The 27,956-nt window shown below is 53.8% G+C and overlaps 2 protein-coding genes across 3 annotated transcripts; one reads left to right on the top strand and one right to left on the bottom strand.

The window, feature by feature from the left end:
• Positions 1–256: 256 nt before the first annotated feature.
• ZNF623 (zinc finger protein 623) lies at positions 257–13,410 on the bottom strand. Of its 2 annotated transcripts, none has more exons than XM_058699330.1 (2): positions 13,315–13,410; positions 257–4,086 (listed from the first exon to the last, which is right to left on the bottom strand). In XM_058699330.1, the coding sequence occupies exon 2, from the start codon at positions 4,007–4,009 to the stop codon at positions 2,498–2,500; it is 1,512 nt and encodes a 503-aa protein (XP_058555313.1). In that variant the 5' UTR covers positions 4,010–4,086; positions 13,315–13,410; the 3' UTR covers positions 257–2,497. The 2 variants fall into 2 exon arrangements, with proteins under 2 accessions (XP_058555313.1, XP_058555312.1); XM_058699329.1 differs by lacking the exon at positions 13,315–13,410 and adding an exon at positions 12,852–12,975.
• Positions 13,411–20,523: 7,113 nt separating this feature from the next.
• GFUS (GDP-L-fucose synthase) lies at positions 20,524–25,530 on the top strand. The gene is made up of 11 exons (XM_058699328.1): positions 20,524–20,641; positions 21,381–21,537; positions 21,853–21,967; positions 23,150–23,278; positions 23,355–23,428; positions 23,621–23,754; positions 23,864–23,928; positions 24,305–24,371; positions 24,533–24,612; positions 24,791–24,890; positions 25,176–25,530. The coding sequence occupies exons 2-11, from the start codon at positions 21,392–21,394 to the stop codon at positions 25,229–25,231; spliced, it is 966 nt and encodes a 321-aa protein (XP_058555311.1). The 5' UTR covers positions 20,524–20,641; positions 21,381–21,391; the 3' UTR covers positions 25,232–25,530.
• The last annotated feature ends 2,426 nt before the right edge of the window (positions 25,531–27,956 follow it).

Raw genomic sequence — 27,956 nt, 5'->3', positions numbered from 1 at the left:
CATGATCTCACGGTTCATGAGTTTGAGCCCCGCGTCGGGCTCTGTGCTGACAGCTCAGGGCCTGGAGCCCGCTTGGAGCTGTGTCTCCCTCTCTCTGCCCCTCCCCCACTCACGCTCTGTCTCTCTCTCTCTCTCTCTCAAAAACACACATTAAAAAAATAAATAAAAATAAATAAAGTTAAAAATACACTTATAACTCAGAAAGTAAATTCCTAGGCATTCACTGAAGAGAAATAAAGAGGCATTTCCAAATAAATACTTTTACACAAATGCTCATAGCAGTTTTATTCGTAAGAAATCTGGAAACCCAAATTTCTATCAACATGTGGATGAGAACAAATGGTTTGTCCACACAACGGAACACTACTCGGCAGAGAGATACCGAAACACATAACTACTTGGTCGAGTCCTTAAAACATGCTAAAGCAAAGGAAGTGAAGACACGCGGTATTATATACTGTTCGGGTCCATTTAACGTGAAGCCCTACAACAAGCAAAACTAATCTACACTGACGGAAAGCGGTTACTTGGGACCAGGGTAGGATTAACCGGGAAAGGGCAAGAGGGAACAATGCTGTGTGATAAAAATGTTATTTTTCTTTATTCTAACGGTGGTTACACAGGTATACGGTTTCTCAAAACCCTGTACACTTTAAATAGGCGTTTTACTGTCTGCAGACTGGACCTCACCAAAGGTTACGCGAGTGGTCCGGGACTCTCTTCTGTACCACGTGAAACATCTCTAGTGATGAGGAGTTTTCCAGAAGATGCAGCGCTGTATGCCCCCCTTGATCACTTACCCCTGGAGGCTTCTAGGGTTGCTGGAATTTAAGAACTCAAAATCTGCCCTCACAGGCAAAACAAAATTGGTTTAGGTCATTTCAAAACCGGTCGTTTTGGTTCATGTCAGAGAAAAGAAATTCAGAGGCAAACAACCGTCAAGTTCTGCGCTGTTAACTACCGTGCCACGAAAGCTGCGAAAAGAGGAGTCCACCGCCTCCCTGTCCTGCAGGGTCCTCTCCAGGTCACTCTCTTTCTCGAGCTGCCACGGTTCTTTCAGTCCCGGCATCACCTCTTCTGTGAAGCTGTCCCAGACCCTCCATGCCCAACTAGTCCCCTCCTTACCTGCGTCCTACACAACCGGGGACTTCTACTTCAAACTTAACGCTGTGTGTGATCTGTCTTCCCCAGCAGACTGAACAGCTTCATCTGTTTTCCTAGGGTTCGGCACTGGTCCTTCTAAATCACTACATTTTCAAATAAATGCCAAAGTGAGCCACAAAGCAGGTGGAGAGACCAGAAGCGATGAGGTCAATCACGGAACTGAGACAAAACCTCGTGCGGTGCGTTGGATCAGAGCGGATCAGAGCGGATCAGAAAGATACACAGGCAACCAAGTGAAGACAGCACTCCCCAAAACCAAGTGGACAAGTCAAGGGTGAGCTCTAAAGGCAATAAATATGAGGTGTGCTAGTCTTACACTAGCTGTTGCTTACCACTTCTAAGGACAAGCAGAAGGTATCAACAGGGCTGAGAGACAAGATACTTCCTGTAGACCAGCGAACTATGCTGTTACGAAACAAGAACTAAAAATTTCAAACATAGCAGTACAGAAAGGACAAAGCAAGAGGGGTGCCAATCACACACAGATGTGGGGTGTGCTCTTTATTGTCCTGCACCAGATACAGGGACACATAAGTCAGTCAGCTACGGTCATGTCCTTAAGGAGCCAACAGGGTAAGGATGACACAGATAGTAGATAAACAACGTAACTTTGACAGAACAAAGGGCAGTAACAGAAGTGCTCCCAGCAACACAAGCACAGAGGGAGAGTGGCTGGCTGAGCCTGACGCGATACCTGAGGAGTCAGTCAGGTGGGGGGCAGGGAGCACTCAAACAAGGACAAAGACGAGGAGCAGCTAGGCCCAGTGGGAGCGTCGAGCAGTTAGCGTCGCCACAACACCAATCACGTGGCAGGTGGTTACACAGTGGATGCAACTTCAGGAAGCAAAAAGGTCTTAGAAAGCAGGAGTGGGAGCTTGGGAAGTATCCTAAGGACGACAGGGAGCCAGTTTGTGGTTGTAAAGAAGAAAGATCTTTCTCAACTTGCCTTTTTAATAGATCAAAATTTACTATGTAATATTCTCTTAAGTATTGAGATTAGATTCAGAATTCTGCCTTAAAAAGGCTTTAACTCGGGGGTGACCTGTAATTGTGCAATAAAATACAGAACCTTCTCTGAGACCCAGCTCCTCCCCCAGCACCGTTCCAGGCCAGAGTCACTTGTGCAGTCTCGTGGCTCTCCTGAGGTCACACATTCCTAGCTGAGGACAGCAGCCCAGCACCGCTGCACGCCAGCAGGGGACAGCCCACTCTGAAAGCAGCCCCGCCTAGGACTTTGGAAAATGCTGACACATCCCGAGTCACATGAACGGAATCACGTGACCTTGTGCCGCTCCCTTCTAAACATCACCCAGTGAGTTGGAGAATGGCTATTTTATAAGTCAGCTGTACATTCCCCGTGACCTGCAGACTTCTCACCCAAGTGTATGGTGGTCTTATTCAAGGGAAGTCCCTCCTGGTGAACACTTTGATTATTTTTAAAGTTTGGGGTCGAGCTGAAATCTTTCCCATACTGACTACATTCATAGAGTTTCTCTTCAGTATGAATTTTCTGGTGTTGAAGGAAGTTTGACCTCTGAATAAAGCCTTTCCCACAATAACTACATACATAGGGCTTCTCTCCAGTATGAATAATCTGATGTAGAAGCAGTTTGGAGCTCTGAATGAAAGCCTTCCCACAGTCCTTACATTCAAAGGGCCTATCCCCAGTGTGGATTTTCTGATGTTCAGTGAGATGGGCTTTCTGGAGAAAGGCCTTCCCACATTCCTTACATTCATACACTCTCTCTCCAGTGTGGATTTTCTGGTGTCGAATAAGGTACGAACTCAGAAAGAAAGCTTTCCCACATTCATTACATTCATAGAGTTTCTCTCCAGTGTGAATTCTCTGATGCTGAGTAAAGTTTGACGTCTGGCTGAAGCGCTTCCCACACTCATTGCATACATAAGGCCTTTCCCCAGTATGGATTCGCTGATGCTGAATAAGCTTTGAGCTTCGAATGAAGGCTTTCCCACACTCGTTACATTCAAAGGGCCTCTCTCCAGTGTGAATTCTCTGATGTTCAATGAGGTCTGAGCGATGACGGAAAGCCTTCCCACACTCCTTACATTCGTACTGTTTCACCTCTGTGTGGATCTGATAATGTCGAATAAGGCTTGAGCTCCTAATGAAGGACTTTCCACACTCGTTACATTCATAGGGTCTTTCTCCTGTGTGAATTCTCTGATGGCGAATAAGCAAGGAGCTCTGACTGAAGCCTTTCCCACACTCCTTACATTCGAAAGGCCTCTCCCGGGTGTGAACTCGCTGGTGCCGAACCAGGTCTGAGCTGTGATGGAAGGCTCTCCCACACTGCACGCATCGGAACGGCTTTCCTCCCACATGTGCCCTCTGGTGCTCAGCGAGTTCTGCGTAGTGAATGAAGTCCTTCCCACACATGTTGCACACATAGAGTCTTTCTCCAGTGTGAGCTCTCTGATGCTCAGCAAGGTGGGAGCTCTGGCTGAAGCTTTTCCCACAGTGCTCACACCTGCAAGATTTCTCCCCAGAATGAGCAATCTGATGTCCTACAAGGTCTGCGTTAAATGGGAAGGTCTGGCCGCAAGTCTCACACTGGTGGGCTTCCCGTTCCACAAGCTCTCTCTGGAGGAGGAGGAGGTTTGAGCCCAGAACTGGGCTTTCTCCTGATTTACTGCCCACCCGAGCTGTCTCTCCTGCTTGGATCTTCCAGTGGGTAACTGTCACCTGCCTGAAACCTCCCTCCTGAGGGGGACAGCTCCGCAGGCTCTGCCCTTCTGGGTTTCCTAACAGCTCCCCCAATCCGGGTTCGGGGAGTGTCTGAGACTCAGTGGCAGGGGGCTCCATCACTGTGAGTGTTTCTGCCATTGTCTTAGGCAGATTTCCATCCTCAGAAATTCGGGCTCCAGAGTCACCTTCTTTGTCACAAGTTCCTAGGTCAGAATCTGAAATAAAGGAGAAAAGATCATCTTTTCCCTTTATCAACAGACAGGAATCTGCTGGAGCAGTGGACGATAACACACATCCAAAGAGTGGGAGGGAGGAATGTTTCCCCTGCTCACACTCCCCACCCAACATGTGGACATCCCAGCATGCATCTCAGCCACCTGCCTCACCCACCTGAGAAGGCTTCTCTGGGGTTCCACCTCCAACACCCAACTCTGGGGACAGACTAATGGGGAGGGATGTGGCTTGGATCCATTAAAAAATTAAGACATATTTCCAAAGAAACAAAAGTATTGACCTTACCACCCCTTCACTGTCCTCCCTTTCCTCTGTACCCAGCTTAGATCACATGGTCTATGGTACCGTGTTTCTCTTTGGTCATATTTTATAACCATCTTCTTGCATATTAGTCCTAACTCTCCCTGCCCCTCCTCTACCACACTTTCGTGGGAAAATCCCGATGTGGGTTAAATTCCACTTGCTTCCTGTTCTGCGTCTGCATCTACGCCAACTGAGCTCTCTGTACATTTACAACCCCTTGCCTACCAGGGCCCTGAGAGCCACCAGCAATCTCTACTTTCCTTATTCTCCTACAAGACCACCCCTTTTGTCCTCTCTTCCCAAATGTCCAATACTCCCCCTCCTCCCTCTCAGCTGATGCCCTTGCTTATTTCAGTAAGACAGAAGCAATGAGATGACAGTGTCAACTTTCTCCTACTGCATCTACCAGCCTACCTGTCTATACCCACATCAGGCCCTCCCTTCTTATATGGTCACACTGCCCTTGATCCTGGGCACTACCTGGGCACTAAAACCCACCCCTCTCATCCGCTCAATGACACCAAGCCTCTCCTGCACAAGTCTAGAGCTGGAATGTTCACAGCAGCACCATTCATAACCTCCAAAATAACCAACAGAGAGATGGATAGACTGAGGAGTACTCCCTCAAGGGAAGAATACGCAGCAATGAAAGAAACCTGCTAGATACAAAAGCAAAGATGAATCTCAAGATGCAATGTTCAGCAGAAGGAGCTGGTCACAAGAGAGTTCGTACTGTAGGGTTCTGTTTATATCAAGTTAGAAGAAAACAACAGACAAAAGTGATCCGTGTGGGAGACCTAAGACCCTGATGACCTTTAGGGAGAAGGTAAGAACTGGAAGGGGACGCAGGGGCACAGGGTGCTGATGGCCTACATGGAGCTCTGCGTCCCGCTGGTCTGTTGCTGTGGGAAAGCTTGTGCAGTCAGGGGTGCCAGGGTGCCATGCCCACTCCCATCCCCAGCTTTGAAATTCTCACACTGGGAACCAACTGTAGGCAGGACTCTGCCTCCCCACAAGGTCACGACCCTCCCTTTGAAGGCCCGCTCTTAGTTGTCCATCACTTGTGACAATGCGCCACGAACACAGCACAAGACAGCACATCTGACATCTCACACCTCTGAAGGTCAGAGCGCAGCCCAGAGTGACTGAGACCCCGGTTCAGGGCCACACAAGGTGTCAGCCAGGCTGAGGTCACATCTGGAAGTGCTGGGAAACCTGTTTCCAAACTCACTCAGATGTCAGTAGAAATCAGTTCCTTACAACCCCAGGACTTTCCCTGAGTCCTTGCCAGCTGTCAGCTGGAAGCTGCTGTCAGCCCCCAGGGACACCTGAATCTTTCAGGCAGGAACAGTGCATAGAACCCCTGACTTCTTTTCTGCCACCACCTGTAAAAAACTACTTTCCAAGGGCATGCATGACTCGGTCAGTCCACCTTGAGAGCCTCCCCGCCTTACACCGGCTGACTCGGGACCTCAAACACAACCGCAAAATCCCTCCAAGGCAGCTGGGAGGAGGTGTGTGCACCTTAGGGGCCAGGGATCTTGGACGGCCGTCTCAGATGCCTACCACACCACAGCCAATGCTTGGCCAATCACAGGAACCCAGAGTGTAGGTCCTTGTTTCCATCTGGGGCACCTGAAGTGTGGTCCCAACCCCACAGCTCCACCGGGAACGGCCGCAGCCTCAGTTTCAACCCCACCGCCTGATCCAGCCCTTCTCACAGATGTATCACCTGAGAACTCTACAGAGTAAGCCCACTTCCAGGGAGCTCCATCCAAGGTGACCCCAAACAATCACTTCTTGCCCCTAAGCTGCACCAGTGGGAAGCAGACCTTGCTGCGCAAACCTGTGAAGGGACGCCCTCCAGACCCACTTTCAACGCGGCCATCAAGGACAAGGACCTGCCTCTGAGGGCGAAGCTGGGGGCCGGGTGGAACAGGAGCAGAAAGGAGAGGGAGCGACCAGGCAACACGTGCTCTCTGGCCCAGGAAGGGCGTCTTTTCAACACAATTTTCTCTTTGATGCGAACCGCAGCTTGTACAAAGCGCACACATCTCGACGAACTCCTTGTGACACCTGTTTAACGACACCAGGCCAACACAGAACATTTCTGTCTTCCCAAAGGCTCTCCCTCCAAGGGCAACCACTTCTGTAAGTAAAGGAGAACTGTGCCCATTTAATGGCTCAGTCGGCAGAGCCTGCAACGCTTGACCTTGGGCACGTGAGTTCAAGCCTGATGCTGGGCACAGAGTTTACTTAAAAATGAAAAAATACAGGGGCGCCTGGGTGGCTCAGTCGGTTGAGCGTCTGACTTCGGCTCAGGTCATGATCTCACAGCTCGTGAGTTCGAGCCCCGCGTCGGGCTCTGTGCTGACCGCTCGGAGCCTGGAGCCTGTTTCGGATTCTGTGTCTCCCTCTCTCTCTGCCCCTAACCCACTCGCATTCTGTCTGTCAAAAATAAATAAACATTAAAAAAAAATTTTTTTTAAAAAAAGAACAAACAAATGAAAAAACACAAACACGATATTTCATTTAAATGGAATCATACGTGTTTGTGTCTGCTTTTTATTCGACACACACCCATTTTTTTTGAGTTATAACTCACAATCTTAAACGTGTTATTTTGAGAAACAGCACAAGAGTGCGCATGCGCCCAAGTTGGGGAGGAGAGAGAAGCCCAAGCGGGCTCTTTGCTGTCAGCGCAGAGCCTGATGCAGGGTTCGATCCCACGAACCATGAAATCACGACTGAGGGGAAATCCAGAGTTGGACACTTAACTGACTGGGCCACCTATGCACCCCTAAACTCACCATCCTGAAGTGCACAAGCAAGAGTTTTTTAGAATATTCCTCAGATTGCAAAACCACCACCACTGTCTACTTCCAGAACATTTCCATCGCTCCCCCAGCAACGTATCTGCTTTGGCTCAGTACCACGCCCGTGAAAGTCATCACCACGGCAGGCAACGACAGCTCACGCTCTCCAGTGACACGCAGCATACCGCTGCACGAACAGGTCACAATTCGCTTCTCCACGTCTCACCAACGCCTCAGGTGTCTGTGGTCTGGATGACAATTAAAGCTGCGGTAAACACTCCCGGAGATGCAGGTCGCTTCTGCCGGGTATACACCCAGGAGTGTGACTGCTGGCTCACGGGTCCTAGAACTGCTTCAGTGGCCGCCTGTTCAGGACACGTTTGCAGATTCCACTGGGAACCCGTGCAGGCGTAGCATTCAGGGAAGCCAGGACTCGCGTGAGTTTTGAGTACAAACGACCGCACCGGCGCCTGGTGGAGAAAGCCACGCCCGCCCATCTGGGCCAGAGGAAGTGACTGGTGTGTGGGACAAAGCAGTGGGGGAGAGGGTAAGCTATGGCCTCTTCATCCCACAGTCTTCATCCCACAGTCTGAAGACTGCCCAGCATCCCTGCTTCCCACCTAACATCTGAGCGGGCACGTGGCCGCCCAGCAAACGACTGCACTCGGTCGAGTCCCGAGGTCAGGTTCCAGCCAATGACACGGGAAGGGAACGGATGTGTGCGGGGTCCCTACCTCCACCCATGGTGACATGTGGATGTGGCAAAGCAGCCAGGCCCCCAGAGGCCTTGAGGGCCAGAGCCGCCTAGGTAAGTGAAACGCAACGAGAAGTTTTTTTTTTTTTTTTTTCAACGTTTTTTATTTATTTTTGGGACAGACAGAGACAGAGCATGAACGGGGGAGGGGCAGAGAGAGAGGGAGACACAGAATCGGAAACAGGCTCCAGGCTCCGAGCCATCAGCCCAGAGCTGGATGCGGGGCTCGAACTCACGGACCGTGAGATCGTGACCTGGCTGAAGTCGGACGCTTAACCGACTGCGCCACCCAGGCGCCCCGAAGTCAAGTTTTTTGAATCTCTGTTACGGCAACTTGAATAATGCCTAAGTAACGCTAATAAACGACCCGAACTCAGACGCGGTGCTCCCAATGATGAAAAAGAAACTGAGCCCACGTACCAATAACTGGCGCTGAGGACAAGGAGCTGAGCACAAGTGTGTGTCAGGCACTACGTCTGCGTGAGGTCTGCCAACACGGTTCCCCGCAGCAGCGCTGCTCGGCACAGCGCGGACCCGGGCCACGCGAGGCCGGCCTGCTGGCGCTCACTGACCGTGTTCTCCTGAGCCAGCTCACTAACATGATTTAAAAATATCTTGCTCCTGCTTATAAAAATTACTTTTAACTAGTTATTTTTTTTTATAATTTTTTTTTTTTTTTTCATTTTTGGGACAGAGAGAGACAGAGCATGAACGGGGGAGGGGCAGAGAGAGAGAGGGAGACACAGAATCGGAAACAGGCTCCAGGCTCCGAGCCATCAGCCCAGAGCCTGACGCGGGGCTCGAACTCACGGACCGCGAGATCGTGACCTGGCTGAAGTCGGACGCTCGACCGACTGCGCCACCCAGGCGCCCCTTAACTAGTTAGTTTTTAAAGGTACGAGATAAATTATGCCAACTGAGAAAACGGAGACAATGGAAAGACTGAAAACAAAAAAATAAAATGATCTTTAAACCTAAGATTACCAGTTAGCACTTTCTCTCTGGTATTTTTTCTGCACTAGTATTTTTATGAAATCAGGACCACACGGCTCAGTTTTACATCCTGTTCTACTTTTACATCCTTTTAATTCTCAGCCACTGCAAACGTAAGATACATCCCGTGAGAGTATTTCAAATAATAAAGTGTAGGCGATATAGACACAGAAAAAACCCCCACCAATTCAACAGGTTGCCCCCATTAGCTGTTCTGGTTACACGCATTCACTCACATTTTGCTTGCACAAATGCCGTGCACTTGTGCAAAAACATATCCACTTACTCAGGCACACACGATTTTCAAAAATAAGAACGGAATTCACCATCTGCAACCGTCCCATTTACAACAGATCGTGCGACGCCCCAGTCCATCCACACAGATGTCACCTCGTTCTCTGAAGGGTTTCACCACCGTAGGTAGTAGGTAGTGACTGAATCCATATTCGGTTCTGACACGAAAGGCACATCCGTCCCCGTGCCCCTGGGGTGCCAAGCTGCGCCCCTGGTGTCCCGAGGAAGCACGTTCCCTGAGGTATTCTGCCCACCTGCCTGGGGCTGTCTGCCCCCCAGAGATGGAGGGAGTCAGCAGGATCCGAGGGCTGGGGAAGAGCAGGCGGGCTCGCTCGGCCCGGCCGGCCCCTCCCCTCTGAGCCGCCAGGGCTTCCCGGCAGAGGGCGCCACAGTCTGACTGTTGCTCTGGCCCAGCCTCTGCCAGTGGGAAGGCGGCGGTGGGCTCAAATGCCTCATTGGTTCAGAGCTCAGAAGGGGAGGAGGGGCACTATTTATTAGGGCCCCTCGAGCCCCACCAGGCACAGTGCCCAGCACCTGACTCCCACTGTGTCACGCGCTCCTCTAAGCCTTATGAGGCAGGTGTTCCCTGGGTATTTACTCTAGTTTACAGATGAGGAAACAGAGGCTAAGGGAGAAAGTCCATTGCCCAAGGTCACTAAACTAGTAAGAGGCAGCATTGAGGTTCAAATCTCGATCTGTCTTCCTCCAGCGCCCATGTCCCTAACGCAAAAGATTTTTTTTCCCAAGTGTTATCTGTCGCCATTACGGATGCTATGCTTTGCTCGGATCACGTGGAATGAGTATTACAGAAGTAAGCTTATAGATTAAGTCTTACTTATCCTAATTAACAAAGGTGGCAGTAAAATGTTGGGGTTTTGTTGGTCTTGAAAGTAATGTCCTCTGATTTTTATGCTTAAAAGGACTGTTGAACTCCCTGCAAACAAGCTTTCATCTGTCTACGAGAACATAGCTTTAAAAATGTGTTTTTTGCCTTGCCTGGGACCCTGTGATGACAGCTGAGAGCCTGGAACCACTTTAGATCTGTCCCTCCCTCTCTCTGTGCCCCTCCCACGCTCAAGCTCTCTCACTCTCAAAAATAAAAACATTTCAAAAAAAAAATTTTTTTTTAATTAAAAAAAAAAGGGGGGGGGGCACCTGGGTGGCTCAGTTGGTTAAGCGTCCGACTTTGGCTCAGGTTATGATCTCACAGTTTGTGAGTTCGAGCCCTGCATCAGGCTCTGTGCTGACAGCTCGGAGCCTGGAGCCTGCTTCGGATTCTGTGTCTCCCTCTCTCACTGCCCCTCCCCCACTCATGCTCTGTCTCTGTCTCAGAAATAAACATTAAAAAAAAAAGTGTTTTTTAATGGTGTTCAGAATTTTTTTAACGTTTATTTTTAAGAGAGTGCGAGCACGCGTGTGCATGCCAGGGGGGAGGGCAGAGAGAGAGGGAGGGAAAGAGATAATCCCAAGCAGGCTCTGAGCTGTCAGCATAGAGCCTGACAAGGGGCTCAAACTCACAAACCGTGAGATCATGACCTGAGCCACCCAGGTGCCCCTCATATTTTTTTCTTAACATCAGAGAGCTAAACCTTGCTTTGAATAAACATTTATCTGAAAATCAGCCTTCTTTCGGTTTCTGCTTAGCTGTTTTCCTCTGTGAATTCAAGCAAAATTACACCGATACACTTTCACTTAAAGAAACCTGAGTGACATGCACAAAAGGAAGTAAAAATACAGCATGCTTTTGACCCCACAACACACTGAGCTAACATGGCCCACCTTTCTGTTAGAACACATAGAATCTGCCGGGTAAAATGTAACACGTGTAAATACACACTTGACGTTGAGAGAGAAGGGAAAATCCTTGGTGTTGGAAAAGAAGTGGGATCTTAACCTGGAGCAGGAACCTGTGAGCAATCCCAAACGGCCCTGGGGTGGAAAGAGAGGGGCACTGAGGCAGGCACTGGTCAAGGGTACCGTGGCCCCGGGCTCACAGGCTCCCAGAGTCGCCGTCTGCGGCTTACAGCCTAAAGAAAGGAAGCACTACGCTGTCCGAGCTTCACCACTGGTAATAACGGGGGCAAGGGGCACCTGACCGAGACACGAAGCACAACTCCTGGAGAACCTGCACCTCTGTAATTAGGGAGGAAACGGAGAAGCTGGTACGTGCCGGTCACTCCGCAAGGTGTCTTGTTTCTGGTTTCCTCGTGTTCGCCTCACAACTACCCAGGAGGTCCAGGCAGGTGACCGGCTTCAGGCCAAACTAGCTGCTGTCCCCTCCTCCCCACCCCACCCCACAGTCCTCTGGTTCCTGCTCCCCGGGCTCTGCCCGAGGATACTGACGGCCTTCTCCTCTCCCGACAAGTCCAGTGACCTTACGCCAGTCACCTTCCACGACCTGAGGCGGCAGTGGACATGCCTGACGGCTCCCTGAACCGCTTCGATGGCACTGCCCCGCTCTGGGTCAGCTGCTTCCCCCACCGCCCCTTCCACCTGTGGCTCACGATTGTTGTCTGGGCCTTTTCAGCTCCGTCCTGTCTCCACATCACCCCCAAGACCTTTCCAGGAGTCAGCCATCCATCCCCATCACTTCAGGAGAGGCCGGGGCTGCGTGTGCAGGCTTGTGAAAAAACGAGCAATCCCTCCCCCTAATTTTTCTCCACATCTCCCTTAAAAGAGATTCTGTGGTTCTTGGCGTCGTGAACACAGTTACAATACTACATCTCTAACAGGGTCAAAGGTTCCATATCTGTGGACAGGGAGCAGGCTATCACCTGAAGACTAGGTTAGATGAGGATCTCGGATCCCATGCGGGCAAGAGACACTTATCTCTATCATTCACTGGGACTGGCTCACGGGGAAAAAAGACATGCCAAAGAGCGATTATGAGCACAACCTCTACACACAAACTTGCTGAGGTCCAAGCCTGCCTCCCGCTAACATTCCTGGGAAACCTCAGGCGTGCTCCCGGTCGAGGATCTCGACACCATGAAGTAACCAGTCTCTGAGGGGGGGACGGAGGGGGCGAGGGTAAACCGTTCCTGACATCAGCAGTCAGCCACTGGGATTGATAGACTTCTAGAGGGATGGGAACCCTTAGGAAAGAGCTAGAACAGCGCAGCCAACCACTTCTCCACGCCAGAGAATTCTTCAGGCCCAATTCCCTTTGCACCCTACCCCCGCCAGGGCACGGGGTGCTGGCTCTGCACCCCCACCAGCACAGAGGCCCCAGAGAGAGGGGACAGGCTGAGAGCGCAACAGCAGCGCTACCTGCAGCCCTCACCTCCTCCCCCAGGTCACCCCGGAGGAGCTAGCCGACTTGAGCACTGCGGCGCAAGGCGCTTAAGCTGGAGGCTCCACGGCCTGGGACCCGAATATCTGCTCCCATGACGGCCCCCAGGGAGAGAAGGTGCGGCCCCGGCAGCCGCGCGGGGGAGGCCGCGACGGCTGCTCGGAGGCGGGCTCACCGAAGCCCCGGCTCCGGGACTCCCGCGCGGGGCGGGCCGCGCCCGGCGCCCACGACACCTGCCGGCCTGGCGGACCCCACCGCCCCGCGCCCGTCCTCCGCCGGACACGACCCACTCACCCGGCGACCAGCGGTAAAAGCACGGCCCGCCGACAAAGCCCGCAGCGCCGCCCGCACGCCGCGGCCGGAAGTTGGCCGAGGCCCAGCCCCGAGGACTTCCGGGGCCGCTCTAGGTGCAGCGGGGCTGACGGACTCTCGCTGGTGCGCACTTCCGCCCGGGCGCGTGTGTGCGCGCGCGCGTCGCCGCCGAGACGAGGCCGCTGTCCGGCCCCCGCGCTCCCGCACCCCTAGTGCCGCCCGTTACCGAGCGTAGATGCGCGCGAGGGATTTCGTTGCCGGCGAGCTGTAAACGCTGGCGTCGGCGCCGGGTGGAGCGCGGGTCCCGCCTCCAGCGGGCGGAGCCCGGGGCCTCTCTTCGCGGCCGCTCCGGGGCAGCCGGTGGTGGTGAGAGCCGACGGCCGCGGCGCCGCAAGGCCCTTACCGGTGGAGACGGAAGCCGCAGCAGCCGGGGCCGCGCTCTTACCTGGCTGTGTGGCTCGTGCTGCGGGGGCACGAGTAGCCTCCGGACACGGTCCCGCGGAATCGGCCCCCGCAACTCCCCCCCCCGGAAGAGCCGGTGTCGAACGGCCGGGCCGGGCCACGCGGCGGCGGCGGCGGGCCGGTCGGGAACTACCGAAGCCACGGCGGTGCCGCGGGCGCTCCTGCCCCGCCTGCAGGGGGTGCAGAGGACCCCTGGTAGCGAATGGAGCACAGCGTTAGGAGCGCGCAGGAGCCAGGAGCATATCTGCTGCCGGTCCCGGGAACCGCTGGAAAGTGTGGGCAGGCGCGGCAGGAGCACAGCTGTTGGTATCGCTATGTGCGTGCGTTTTGAGCACTCAGGGAACAGGCGTGCCAGTCATTGTGCAGTTGGCTGCTTTTACTCGGCATTGTTTTAAAATCACCCCATGTTAACACACACAGTGGGTCTGGTCCACCCACTCCCACTGCATTCCGCCGTGTGTCTACACTGCTCCCCACCCCTCCTTATTGATGAACGTTCCGTGTGTTTTCTACTCTTCTCTGTTGGGAGTGATTGAAGAGAGCACATCCGCGTACGGTATTTCCGTGTCTGAGCAAGGATTTCTCTAGGTGACAGGTCTAGAAACGGGATCCAAATGTGCAGATTTTAGTGTTAGCGTGTTGCCACATTGGCTTTTCAGTGGCTGTCCTCTAACTTTCGCTCCGTCTATCGCAGTGGGAGACTCCGTTCCCTGCAGCTTCACCAACCCTTATCTGGCCTGAAATTGGCCGATCTAAGGGGTGAAAAGCAGCATCCTGGTTTTTGTTCTCAAATTCAGTGAGACCTAACTTAGCAGCAGATGCATTTGTTTTTAATGAGTACATGTGATAAATAGCTCTGCCAAATGTATCCTCCTACGTGACCTCCACGATCCAGACAGAACATCTCCATCCTCCCAATGCTCCCCTGCACTCCTCCCCCCAGGTCTCACCCCTCTAGCTGCTTCAGTGAACCGACTGATTGCTAGTCAGGCCAATCCCTCGTGCTTATTAGCCATTTGAGCCCCTTGTTAACGGACTAAAATGACCTTGGCCCGCTTTTCCGCTGAGCTTGTCTCTTTCCTTGCGACTAGGAGCTTTTTAGGGTGGATACAAATCATGTGCCTGCTACGTGTACTGCAAACGTATTGCCTTTATTTCTCCACAGTTCTGTGTGCCCTTACTAACCCTGGTGCCCTGGGGTCTCTTTTCCTTTGTGATGTTCACTGTCCGTTCCTCTCAGAGAGGGTTTTTGTTTTTGTTTTTGTTTTTGTTTTTTTAAGATGTTGAAGTACTCTCTACACACACGTGGGGCTCGAACTTACAACCCAAGGTCAAGAGTCGCTGGCTCCACTGACTGAGCTGGCTGGGTGCCCCTTTTCTCAGGGAGGTTTAACGCTTTTACTTTCCATGCTTAGGTCTTCCAGCCATCTGGAATTTATTTCTGAATATGATGAGATGTTGGAATCTGACTCTTTTCCATATGGTGAGCCAGTTTCCCCATAAAGTGAGTTAAACACCCCGCCCTTGTACACACTGTCCTGTCGGAGAAAAGTGTCTTGAGAGTAATCGTACTGAAAAGACACGACGGGCGCCTGGGGGGGCTCAGTCGGTTGGGCTTCCAACTCTTGATTTCAGCTCAGGTGACGGCCTTGTGGTCATGAGATCAAGCCCCACATCCTGGTCTGCGCCGAGCACGGAGCTCGCATGGAATTCTCTCTCTCCCTTTGCCCTCCCCCCACGCACTCTCTCTCTCTCTCTAAAAAAAAAAAAAAAAAAAAAAAAAAGAAAGAAAAGAAAAGAAATGAGTGTTGCAGCCACAGTGAGTGGAGGTGTGTGAGTAAACTTTGAAGTGATGGCCTCATGATACATAGGAGGTTACACACAATGTAATCACGCGATGCAGGTTGTCAGCTGGCCAGCAAAGGAGGACTGCACAGAACCCCCCCCCCCCATCCGTATTTGAGACTTGGCGGGGGGGCGCCTGTGTGGCTCAGTCAGTTCAGCATCTGACTCTTCATTTCGGCTCAGGTCATGATCTCACAGTTCGTGGGTTCAACCCCTACACTGGGCGCTGTGCTGACAGCAAGGAGCCTGCTTGAAACTCTCTCCCTCCCTCTCAACATAAATAAACTTAAAAACAAACAAACAAAAAAAGATTTAGGGAGCGCCTGGCTGGCCGGCTTGCTCTATAGAGCATGTGGCTCTCGATCTCAGGGTCATGAGTTCTAGCTCCACGATGGGGGTAGAGATGACTTCAAAAGAATTCAAAGAGACTTAGAAATAGGATGATGTTGAAGCTAAGGGGTCAGAGCAGAGCCAGACCTCTCCCAACCTTCAGCACAGGCCTGGGGGACCCGTGAAGCAGGGCTGGTCAGTGGGACCCTGGGCTCCCCGTAGAGGAGAGGGAGGCTGGCTGGGAGTAGAGCCTTTCCTGGATCTGCAGGGGCAGTGGGAGCTGTCCTGGCTGAGGCCTCCAGAAATGCCACCTTCACCCAGCACAGGTGCCCAAGACACAGCATATGCTTAATCTCAATTCCATCCAAAACCTCGCTGGGGTTGCATGGCTTCTCTTACAGGCCCGGCTCCCAGGAAGGACACTGTGAGGATGCCTGGGGGGTTAGCACTGTGGGAGGGCCACCTGCCTCTGCTCACCAGGCTCCTGCAGGAGTTAATTCCTGTTGCCCGCCCCCCCCCCCCCAGACTAGCTCTCTGATACTGGAGTCTGGCTGCAGAGCCCTCGTTGCCATGAGAACTTAGTGGCAGATGAGAAACACCATGCAAGGGGACCAGTCAGCTGCCTCAGAGACCCACCCTCTGCTTAGCGGCTGGCAGCTGCCCCCTCCCTGCATTGCAAGGTGGACCTTAAGGCCACGTCTGGGTTGTGATGACTATCATAATAGCCCAGCCAGAGCAAGGTTTTAGAAGCAAAAGAAAATCTGAAGGAAGTTGAGGAAGGACGATATTCACAAGGGGTGAGATGCAGGGAGTGAGGATTCACAGGGAATTGTAACAATCAGAAGTTGGAAAAGGGGCTGTGCCCCTGGGCCCCCTCAGCAAGGCAAGGAAAGCTTCCCGGAGGACAAGGCCTCACAGATGCCTGAGTGGAGACAGGACTGCCTCTCTTAAAACATGGACAAGATTGGGGTGCCTGGGTGGCTCAATTGGTCGGGCGTCTGACTTCGGCCTCGGCCATGATCTCACCGTTCCCGAGTTCAAGCCCCGTGTCAGGCTCTGTGGTGACAGCTCAGAGCCTGGAGCCTGCTTCTGATTCTGTGTCTCCCTCTGTCTCTGCACCTCCCCCACTCATGCTCTGTCTCAGAAATAAATAAACATTAAAAAAAGGTTAAAAAAAAAGTAACTCTGTTTGCCACTTGGGACCGTGATTTGCTCTTTGGGAACCTTCCGCTGTCTTGCTTAGGTCTTCAGCCTTCCGCTATCTAAATTAAATATATGTGAAGCCCATAGTCAGCACTCCTATCACATGTCCAAGGTTGATGACAAGGTCAAATGTGATGTGGTTTTCCAAGACGTTTCAGCTTTGGGCAGATCTGGAAAATACTGTGTTCGATCTAGAGAATGTCATCATGATCAGTACAGTTAAAGTCAGGTCTCCCTGTGACATGACATGTCGCACAAAAAATGCTCCTGCTTTTTTGGCCAAAATTTCTGGCTCGTTCACTTTTATTTTCTCCAACCATATCGGTGCCAGTGGTATCTACTTGCCCTCAATAATTTTTTAAATCAATCCCTAAAACCGTATTTTGCTTGTTCCCAGTCCTTTCCTTAAGTCAAATGTGTGTTTCATCTATGCGTACATATATGTAGATTTAAGACAAATATGAATTGATGTTGCAAAATATTCCTCAGCCACTATTGCAAATTCTGCATTAATTTCTGGGTACTCTTAAAATCCCAGATTGGAACAGGAAGGAAAGCAAGAAAGATCTGACTCGCTAGTTTACCTTTTTTCTTACCTAAGTGCCTCCACCATTCAACTTCCCCTGTACAACCCACAGATATCCTGCTCTTCAAAATTTTTTTTGTTTTATTTTTGAGAGAGAGAGAGAGAGACAGCAAGCAGGGGAGGGGCAGAGAGAGAGGGAGAGAGAGAATCCAAGCAGTCTCCATGCTGTCAGCATAGAGCCCAACTCGGGACTCGAACTCACAAACTGTAAGATCATGACCTGAGCTGAAATCAAGAGTCTGACACTTAACCAACTGAGCCACCCAGACACCCCAACAACCAATGTGTATTATCTATAATGATGAACTTCCAAAAATGAAAATGAAAACTTGATAAGTATTTCACTGATTTTACTCATTTTGAAGTGGCTCAGGTTTTGACTTAAGTGAAAAGCTTTTTTTTTTTTTAAACCTTGAATTTGGGGGCACCTGGGGCTCAGTCAAACATCTGACTTCGGCTCAGGTCCTGATCTCAGGGTTCACGGGTTCGAGCCCCACGTTGGACTCTGTGCTGACAGCTCAGAGCCTGGAGCCTGCTTCAGATTCTCTATCTCCCTTTCTCTCTGTTCTTCCCCCACTCATGCTCTCTCTCTGGTTCTCAAAAATAAATGTTAAAAAAATTAAAAATAAAAATAAAAAACCTTGAACCATATGCACGGATTTAAAAGATTGTTGAAGGCAAACCTAAGAAAATGGAACTAAAATGGTTAGTAGAGAAAAAGGTGAACCAGCCAGAACTTAGGCTGGAAAACTAGATGTATTACTGTGTCCTCTGTGGAGCATCATTTTATCTGTGCTTGAGGTGTGGCCTCAGTCGTGCTGTTAATGCTCCTTAAAATAACTCAAAATCAGGGTGTTTTTTGATTTAGCCCAGAAATAGAACACCTTGATGAAATATGGATCGATTTTGACCTTGAATCTCTCCCTGCCTAAGACACATCCCGGGATCTGGGGCTAAACACTAAAGGAATTAGGTTTGGTGTTAAACATGTGGAAGCTCTAAGAGAGAAGGCACACAAAAGGTGCTCACAAGAACCGACTGTCTTTCCTAGAAAAGAAGATCAGTTTTGAATTCGTGCTGCCTCAGCGATTTGATATGAACTGTTATTGGTTGTTTCTGATATTTGTAAAGCTGACTGAACCCTAAAGAGAGCTAAGGTTGATAATTCCACTTTCAAACGGAGTTTTAAAATGGATTGTTTACTTTTAGAGAAAGTGTTTTTCTAAACTGACAGAAACAGAACATGAAACACACAAGAGTTACATTCCGATAAATATGTGAAATGGAAACAACGAGAAACAAAAATGTTTGCATGACCACCAAGGAGAACATTCTCACAAAAATAAGCCCAAATGTAATTTTAGTAGAAATGATTTTCTGATTGTTACAGATGAAACTATACTACCAAGAAGAGTTGTAAATAGGGGTGCCCTGGGAGGCTCAGTCAGTTGAGCGTCCAATTTCAGCTCAGGTCAGGATCTCACGGTTCAGGAGTTCAAGCCCCTGCATCGGGCTCTGTGCTGACAGCTCAGAGCCTGGAGCCTGCTTCGGATTCCGTTTCCTTCTCTCTCTGCCCCCCGGCCGCTCACACTCTGTCTCTGTCTGTGTCTCAACGATGAATAAACATTATTATTTTTTTTTAAAGAATTGTAAATTGGATGTCATTTGCTATTTTTTGTCTTCTTTATAATATTCCAGCATCAGAAAATGTGAAAGAGCTTACGAAATATTGCATTGCTGTGATAGTAAATGACACTCCGTAGCGGGGGACGATTTTAAATCTGAAAGCATTTGCTAGCATTTTCTGCAATACCAATACATTACCATATGCAACCCTCTTAGAGTATGGGAGTGTGATATGTAAAAATCCTCGGTCCATTTCTGAATCTAAATACTGCTTTATGGATTTTTCTTGTCAATTCCAGCTGCTACGGCCTCAGCAAAGCAGTTTCTCCAAATCGAAGCAAACTAAAAAACAAAAAAAGAAACCCAGAAAACTACAAAGACTTAGGAAAGACCGTCTGATGTGGCATTGTGGTCAAAAGAATACAAATTATGTGACAAATTTTGATTATAACATCTGGCTTAGTAACTGGTGAAATGCAGACAAGAAAACTAAATTATATAGGATGACTATGCAGCAGTGTGGGAAGTGCGGTATGTTGTTTTTTTTTAATTTTTTTTTTTTATTTTTGGGAGAACGCAAGTGGGGGAGGGACAGAGAGAGACAGAGAATCTGAAACGGGCTCCCGGCTCTGCACTGACAGGCTGACAGCAGAGCGATCCTGGAGATGGTGACCTGAGCTGGGGTCCAAGCTCAACGGACTGGGCCACCCAGGCGCCCCATTAGCAGTGCTAATTATTCGTCCGTCTCTGACAGTTTCTTGACTTCTAGGTATATAAAATTTGTTTATTTTTAAAGTTTATTTATTTTGAGAGAGAGACAGAAAAAAAAAGCACGTGCAAGGGAGAGACAGAGAGAGAGGAGCAGGGGAGGGGCAGAGAGAGAGAGAGAGAGAGAGAGAGAGAGAGAGAGAGAGAGAGAGCGCGAGTATCCCGAGCAGGTTCCCCGCTGTCAGCGCAGAGCCGGAGGTGGGCCTCCAACCGGGAACCATAAGATCATGACCTGAGCCAGCCTAACCCAGTGAGCCACCCAAGCGCCCCCAAATTTATGGATGTTTTTTAAATGGAATATATTTTCATAATAATATGTTGTCAAGGTCGGAGGGCACAGCACATTCTGTTTGCCAGCGTGTTAGCAAGGTCGGTTGCTGTTAAATATCTGCATTTAGCGAGAAGGCCCGTGGGCCTCCACGCGACCTCTCACCCCGATACCCGGAGGTCCGAGACCCGCCCGTCCCCGCGGCGCTCGAAGGACGGCGCCGGCCAGCGCGCCGGCCGCGGTCTGCCCTTCGGACCCCGCAGCTCGCGCCTCAGCCCCCGAGGCCGGCCCGCGGCCGGTCGCTGTCCTGCAACCGCGGCCGGGCGCCTGCCGCTCCCCCTTTCTGATGCTGCGGAGTTTCCGCGTACACGCGGCCTCCGCGGCTCTCCCACCACCCACCCGCCCCGGCGGAGCAAACGGGGTCTCTCTGTCCGGTACCCCCCTGAGGCCTCGGGGAGGCGGAGCACCGAGAACTACATTTCCCAGGCGGCTGCGCGTTCCCGGACTCCACTTCCCGGCAGCGCCCGGGGCGCCCCCGGGACTGCATTTCCCAGAGTGCCGCGGGAGTGCCCGCCGGGTCCCTCCCGGTTCCGCCCCCTCCACCTGGCCCCTGCACGCGGCTGGACGCTCAATCCGCTGCCGGAAGCCGCTCTTCGGGCGACGGGCAGGTGGGGCCGTGCACAGGTGAGACGCCGCGCGGCGGCGCCGAGGATCCCGGCGGGGACCCGGCGTGGCGAGCTGCGGCTCCGGCTCTCGATGTTCCGTGACAGCCGCAGAACCCTGAGGGGTGTGGGGACTCCGAGGGCGTGGAGGTGTCCCGGGGATCTGGGAGAGGAACGGGGCGTGGGAGGAGTCCCGGCCGCGGTGGTGTTTCCCCACCGACCTGCTGCTGGACTATAGGCGCGGTCGGGAGCAGCCAATGTCGCGGCAGTATCCCCTCCGGTTGATGCCGGCCATCAGGCCCTGCAGCTGGGTCAGAGCCGTCCTGTAGGGGTCCGAGCAGATTTCCAGCCCCTAGGCTAGGGTTCTTGAGGGTGGTGGCGCCCCGAGGCTTGTCCAGTTCTGAGCCGGAAGTGCCACCTGCCTAGGAGGAACTAGGCTGGCAGAGGCTCTCCTGGAGCAGCTGGCTGCCACTGGGCACCGGACTGCAAACACGGGCTCTCCTCTTCCTTGTCTATGGCCTGTGAGCTTCTAGGCAGAAGGCTTCCTAGGGAATGGGGCGGGGAGGGGGAGACTCGGGTGGTCCCCAGCAGGCTCTCTCTCCTCCCCTGCGGGTCTCATCCTGTCCCAGTTGCCCCAGGAAACCCTGGTCTAGCCTTTGGACAGTTGCCCTGGGGCCCAGTGCTAACCAAGGGCAGTGCCCCACGCAGGGACATCTCCAGGGAGTGGGGCTCCATATGCCTCCCACCATTTGCCCCCACAGGTGCAGCCAACATGAGTGAGCCTGGGGGGTCAGTGCGAATCCTAGTGACAGGTGGCTCTGGGCTGGTGGGCAGAGCCATCCAAGAGGTGGTAGCAGATGGAGCTGGGCTGCCTGGAGAGGACTGGGTGTTCGTCTCCTCCAAGGATGCTGACCTCACGTAAGTGGACCCATCCCTGGAGCACACTCACCCACACCCTCTCTAGACCCAGAGCTCCAGGCCAGGCCTGTCCCTGAGCCTGGTAGCCTCCGGTCTGGGTCCTCCCTGCCAGGTGTCTGGCCTGGCTCGGGTGTGTGCAGCTCTGTTCCTAGGCAAACATCCTCCTATCTCTTCTGGAGGTCCACACCCTCATACCGGCCAGCGCCTGCACGGGCCACTTTCCTTTGTGGCAGCCTTTCCTGCCATCAGCCCTGTCTACTCCTGCCCCCGTTACCCCACCCCCAGGGTGCTAGTTCCTTCCCCGGCTCCTCCCAGGGATGCTGCACAGACCCGAGCCCTGTTTGAAAAGGTCCGGCCCACACATGTCATCCACCTTGCTGCAATGGTGGGGGGCCTGTTCCGGAATATCAAATACAATTTGGACTTCTGGGTAAGTGAGAGGGCCCCGTGGAGCACTGGGAACTTCTTGTTGGCTTTTCATGTTCATTTGTCGGCCCCAGGAAGTCCCTGAGGGTCAGGGCTTGGCACAGCCTGGTGGGGGCAAGTCCCCATGGGGTCCCCGGTGACCCACACTCGCTTTGTAGGCAGATGGGCATACAGGTGGGTGGGGGCATTTGGCCCCACAGGAAAAGCCATGGAGTTGACTGTGGGTTGGAGGAACTGAGAGTAGCCAGCCTTCGCTGTTTGACTTCGATAGGGTTGGTTTCTACCCGCTGAGCCCCCCCAGGTCTCTAGACCCTTCTGCTCCCAGGATCTCTGGTCCAGCTGCGCTGAACCAGGCCCACCATGCATTCTGGGGCACAGAGGTGTGAGCTGGGCTCAGGGTCTGAGGTGTCTGACCTGGGGGCCTGGGATGTGGTGGAAGGGGCAGGAGGGGAGCAAGGTTCTGCCTATAGCCCTGCTCCTGCCAGGCTGCGCCCCTGAGGCTTGGACCCACCATTGCTGGGCATCTGGTCTTTATGGCGCAGGGATGGCAGAGGCTCAGATCAGATTCTGCCCCGGGGCGCCCCACCCCAGGGCTTTCCTTGTCTCAGGCCAGTCATCCAAGAAAGCTGCCTAGTCGAAGCCTCTCCACCTCCAAATGTCTGGGCCATCTCATGCCCAGTCTCATCCCAGGGTCTGGGGAAAGTGGGGTCTGGGGAGGGGTGGGGCTGCTCAAAGCTTCACTGCTACCGGCTGATAAAGTTGGGTAGTCTCCTTGGGCTAGGGGAGTGGAGGGGCCCCTTGTCTCCACCCTTGTTGGGGGCTAGATCGGGCCTGCCCTCAGCAGCCTGTGAGGGTAAGGCCCAGCCCTGAGCTAGGGAATGTGGTCCTCTCCTCCAGCCGGCCCCACCCCACGGCCCCAAGGGTGGGGAGGGGGGGGGGTCAAAGGACTGCCTGCCTAGGATGTAACAGGCCCAGAGGGGGCATGGTTGCTGGGAGGTCTACGCTGGGAGGTCTAGCCTTGTCCCCAGGAGCAGTTAGGATAAACTGGCTCAGGTGCTGCCCTCGTGGGAGGGGCCAGGGTGTGTCCTGCTTCTGTCCCTGGAGGAGCAGGTAAGGGCTGGGGTCCTGCCAGCAGATTCAGAGGGGCTTGAATCTGCCCTGCCCACCCCCCTCACCCCCACGCCAGAGGAAAAACATTCACATCAACGACAACGTCCTGCACTCGGCCTTCGAGGTGGGCGTGCGCAAGGTGGTCTCCTGCCTGTCTACCTGCATCTTCCCGGACAAGACCACCTACCCTATTGACGAGACTATGGTGAGGGGCGGGGCCAACGGGGGGCGGGGCCAGTGGGGCGGGGCCAGGAAAGCAAAGCCTGCCTCTGCTCCCCTAGATCCACAATGGGCCGCCGCACAACAGCAATTTTGGCTACTCCTACGCCAAGAGGATGATCGACGTGCAGAACAGGTCGTCCGCCCGCTGGCCCGGCTGAGGCCGGACAGGAAAAGGGAGGAGGGCCCAGTGGGTACCTTGGCACAGCTCCCAAGCATCGTGCCCTCTCTTTGCGGGCCTCGGTTTTCCCCCCCTCAGAGGCCAGGGCGGGTGTGGTGGGGTCAGCGGTCCCAGGCGAGCGCCGCAAGAGACGCTGTGACCCTGCAGGGCCTACTTCCAGCAGCACGGCTGCACTTTTACCGCCGTCATCCCAACCAACGTCTTCGGGCCCCACGACAACTTCAACATCGAGGACGGCCACGTGCTGCCCGGCCTCATCCACAAGGTGCACCTGGCTAAGAGTGAGTGCCTGCTTGGTGAGGTCCGGGGGGGTGGGGGGTGGGGGTGGGGGAGGCTGGGGGGTGGCTGGTGGAGTCCCCTCTGACACCTGCCCCCTCCCTGAATCTGCAGGCAGCGGCTCAGCCCTGACGGTGTGGGGCACTGGCAAGCCACGGAGGCAGTTCATCTACTCACTGGTTTGTGCAGGACTGGGCCTAGCTCTCTACTAGAATGTTCTCTGGCCTGCCATGCTGGCTGTGGGAAGGCCATAGTGTGAGGGAGCCCCAGAAAGGAGTGAGGGTCCAGGCTGAGCCTCTGGAACAGCAGCCACTGGTCCTCGCTGGGTCCCTATAGGTGCCTGGCCCCATGGGAGTCGCTGGGTGCAGCTCTGAGCTCAGTGAAAGATAAGACTCTCTCTGTCAGGTAGGCTGGGGTGGCTAAGCTGCCCAAAGGGAGAGACTTCCCCCCCGGGGAGCCCAGGCTGTGCCCTCACCGAACAGGGCCACCCAAGAGAGGTGGCCTGTGGCTCCAGGTGGCCGTGACTTGTGTCCTTTGACCCTGTCTGACTTCCAGGACCTGGCTCGGCTCTTCATCTGGGTCCTGCGGGAGTACGACGAGGTGGAACCCATCATCCTGTCAGGTGGGCACCCTGTGGTCCCACTGCCCCTGCCCCGGGGCAGAACCCACGTCTGTGCCGAGGGCAGCTGGGGCTGGGAATGGGAGTATGGCGGGGGGCTGGGTAGCTGCAAGGCCGGGTGGAGGAGGCCTCACCTGGCTGTTGGTCCCCCCCGCTCCCCACAGTGGGCGAGGAGGATGAGGTCTCTATCCAGGAGGCAGCCGAAGCCGTGGTGGAGGCCATGGACTTCCGCGGAGAGGTCACTGTATCCTTTGGCTCTGGGGCAGGACGCTGTGGGGCTGATGGATGCAGAATGGCTCTCGCCTGGCAGCTGGAGAGGAGGGGCGCTCTTCTGTCCCCAAAGCTCCCCTGGGAAAGGCAGATTCAAGGGCAGGCTGGTGGGGTGGGTGCCCCTTGTGCTGTGGCCTTGACTGGGCACCTAGTTTGATACAAGCAAGTCAGATGGGCAGTTCAAGAAGACGGCCAGTAACGGCAAGCTTCGGACCTACTTGCCCGACTTCCGGTTTACACCCTTCAAGCAGGGTGAGCCCCCGGCCCTCCCGTGGCTCTCCTACCCCCTCCCTCGGGACCTCCCAGCCCCTCCTTCTTGGCTTTGGGTCACTCCTGCCCCTCCTTAAGCAGTGGCTTCCTTGCTTGGAGCTGAAGACACCCTGTAGATTTGGTGTCCAAACCCTTGTCGGGGAGGTAGGACCCAGAAGGGGTGACTGCCAGTGTCCTGGGGTCTCCACCCTCCGCATCTCCTCCAGTGGAGGTCAGCGCAGCCTCGGCCCTCACCTGCCACCACCTGTCACCCGCCCACCTCTGCAGCTGTGAAGGAGACCTGTGCCTGGTTTACCCACAACTACGAACAGGCCCGGAAGTGAAGCACGGTGTGGGAGCAGGTGCCGGCTGCCCCCGAAGCCCCAGAGATGACACCCTCAGACCGTGCCGGGAGCCAAGGGCACTGCCAGCACCGGGGGGCCACATTCTCACCCCTCTGCCAGGGCGGCTCTGAGCAGCTGTGCAGTGAGGCCACCATTCGTGTCTGTCCTCAGGGAAACCAAGGCCTGGCCAGGCCCGGCACCTTGCTCCCCAATGCCAGTCTCTGGGTCCTAAGTGTGTCCACTTCTGATCCTGCTCTCCCATTCCCTGGGAGCCAATAAAGTCTATTTTCCCAGGCCTACCCCCAGCAGCTCTGTGCCAGCTGTGTCCCTCCCACCATGGGCACTGCCTCCCTGTGCCTGGCTGGCCCCAGGACCCACCATTCACCTGCTGGTTCCTCGGAAAGCTGCTGGGCTAGGATGGCCAGCTGGACCTGGGTAGGCTGCAGGGCGGAGGCAGTGGACAGTCGAGTGGTGGGGGTGCAGGGCAGAGCACCTGTTAGTGGTCCCAGCTGGTGCTGTGGCCACCGCTTAGCCTTTCCACATGAGGTCATATGCAGGCCTGGGTGGCCTGAACCCCCGGGGCCTGCCTGTTTGCCCCAGGACCCTGGGGCATGAGGTTGTTCTGGAGTTGGACAGGCTGAGTAGGCATCTGGATGGATCCAAGGGGAGGGTGGTGATTGGGACCCCAAGAGAGAGCTGAGCCAGGCCTGACCCCTCATCTCCCTAGCCATCAGGTCGCAGCTTGTGATGGGGCTTGGCCCGACCTTCTCCCTGGACAGTAGCAAAGGTGTCACAAAGGAGGGTCTGTCATAAAGGTGGGTAGGGGAGAGCAGCTCAGGCCTCCCCATTCTCAGCAGGAATACAGCAGAGTCCCCCAGCCAGCCAGTCAGTGCTGGGGTGTGGACCCAGGAGTACCCAACTTGAAAACCCTCAGTACTGCCTAGCCCAGGACCCAGACACCTTCCCTGGCTTTGGGCCCGCCTCCTCTCAGGTCCCCTCTCTCCTGGGTCACCCTTGGCCATCCTCATGCAGGTGGCCCCCAGCTTCCTTCTGACCCCAGATGTGCCTGCCATGTTAATTCCTCCCTGTGTTCAGGCAGTATTGGCTGTCTTCTCAGTGCCAGGCACACAAATTCCCACCTCTGTCCCTGTACCTAGCTGGTCTTTCATGGCATTTGTCCCCACCCCTTCTCCATCAGGCTGTGTGTTTATCCCACAGGGCTCTGCTGGGGCTGGTCCAGGACCCTCATGTCAGTGCCTGTCCACCTTTTAGGCCTCAGTTGACGTGTTCCTTTCTCTGAGTGCTCACTCTGCTGTGGGACTCCTGTGTGCTCGTCTGGGAGCACCTGGGAGCCTGCTCCTCCCCCCAGGACTTGAGGTCTAGGACGTGGGTCAGCCCTGTATTCCCTGGGCTCCAGCCCTTGTGAACAAAGAAGGCTCTGCTCAGGAGTTCAGGGAGGGGGTGGTGCCTGAGATGGAGCTTGAGCCAGCCACGTGCGCACATACAGAGGGAGGCCCCTGCAGAGCAGAGACCTGCACACACCTGGCAGGACACAAAGAGTGGCTGTGTGTCCTGAGCCATCCTCCGTACTGTTCTATGTGTGTGTGTGTGTGTGCATGCGCGTCACAGAGGGGCTGCATCCCCAGCCAGAATGCAAGTCCTCAAGGAAGGGGTTCCGCGGCCCAGTCTGCTGCTCCATGGCTTTCCTCGGAGCAGGACTCACACCCTGCAGGGGCAGTGCTGAGTGAATGAGGGGATTTCATCGTTGAAGAGTTTAGAATGTGTCAAAGTAGAGTTTAGAGTAACCAAACATTTTTTTAAATTTTACTTACTTTAGAGAGAGAGAGCATACGTGCGGGGAGGGGCAGAGGGAAAGAACGAGAATCTCAAGCAGGTTCCACGCTAGGTGTGGAGTCTGATCCCGTGGCCTTGGATCACCACCCCAGCCAAAACCAAGAGTCAAGCTGAAATCAAGAGTTGGATGCCCAACTGTGAGGCGCCCTAAAACGTTTTTAAAATGCAGTCTCAAACAGAAAAACTACAATCTTCACTCTCCAAGCTTTATTTTTCCCATGCCAATTAAAGATTACAAGCATTTGGGACACCCGGGGGGGCTTAGTTGGTTAAGAGGCCGGCTCTTGAGGGGTGCCTGGATGGCTCAGTCGGTTGAGCGTCTGACTTTGGCTCAGGTCACAATCTCACGGTTCATGAGTTTGAGTCACGTGTCAGGCTCTGTGCTGACAGCTCAGAGCCTGCAGCCTGCTTCAGATTCTGTTGTCTCCCTCTCTCTCCCCCTCCCCCTTTTGCGTTCTCTCTCTCAAAAATAAACATAAAAAAAAAAAAAAAAAAGGAACCCTGCTCTTGATCTCAGCTCAGGTCATGATCCAGGATCATGGGATCGAGTCCTGAGTTGGGCTTTGTGCTGACAGCGTGGAGCCTGCTTGAGATTCTTCTCTCTTCTCTGCCCCTCCCCCAGGCTCACTCGCTCTCTCTCTCAAAATAAATAAATAAACCGAAAAACGAAAAACAAGTACTACTACCCCTACCCTCCCATCAGTTTCTAACATGGGCCCTGGCGGTGGCCAAGCACTCCCATCTCCCCCAGGACCAACAACAAGATGGGCCAGGTCTCTGCTGGGGAGCAAGGCCTCAGGAAGACCTCTCCTGCCTTATCGCAGCAACCTGCGAGGCCCATGAAAACCAAGATCCAGGCTGGCTGGAGGAA

The sequence above is a fragment of the Neofelis nebulosa genome, chromosome 14, assembly GCF_028018385.1.
Source record: "Neofelis nebulosa isolate mNeoNeb1 chromosome 14, mNeoNeb1.pri, whole genome shotgun sequence".
NCBI classification, from domain to species: Eukaryota; Metazoa; Chordata; class Mammalia; order Carnivora; family Felidae; genus Neofelis; species Neofelis nebulosa.
Note: the sequence above shows the minus strand (reverse complement) of the source record. Positions and strands in the feature narration are given on the sequence as shown.

Bases quoted from the DNA above. Each gene is read 5' to 3' on its own strand.
- ZNF623 (XM_058699330.1), bottom strand. From the start codon at position 4,009: ATGGCAGAAACACTCACAGTGATGGAGCCCCCTGCCACTGAGTCTCAG.
- GFUS (XM_058699328.1), top strand. From the start codon at position 21,392: ATGAGTGAGCCTGGGGGGTCAGTGCGAATCCTAGTGACAGGTGGCTCT. The intron at 23,755-23,863 runs GTGAGTGCCTGC...CTGAATCTGCAG, and splicing joins CAAGGTGCACCTGGCTAAGA to GCAGCGGCTCAGCCCTGACG. The intron at 24,891-25,175 runs GTGAGCCCCCGG...CCACCTCTGCAG, and splicing joins GTTTACACCCTTCAAGCAGG to CTGTGAAGGAGACCTGTGCC.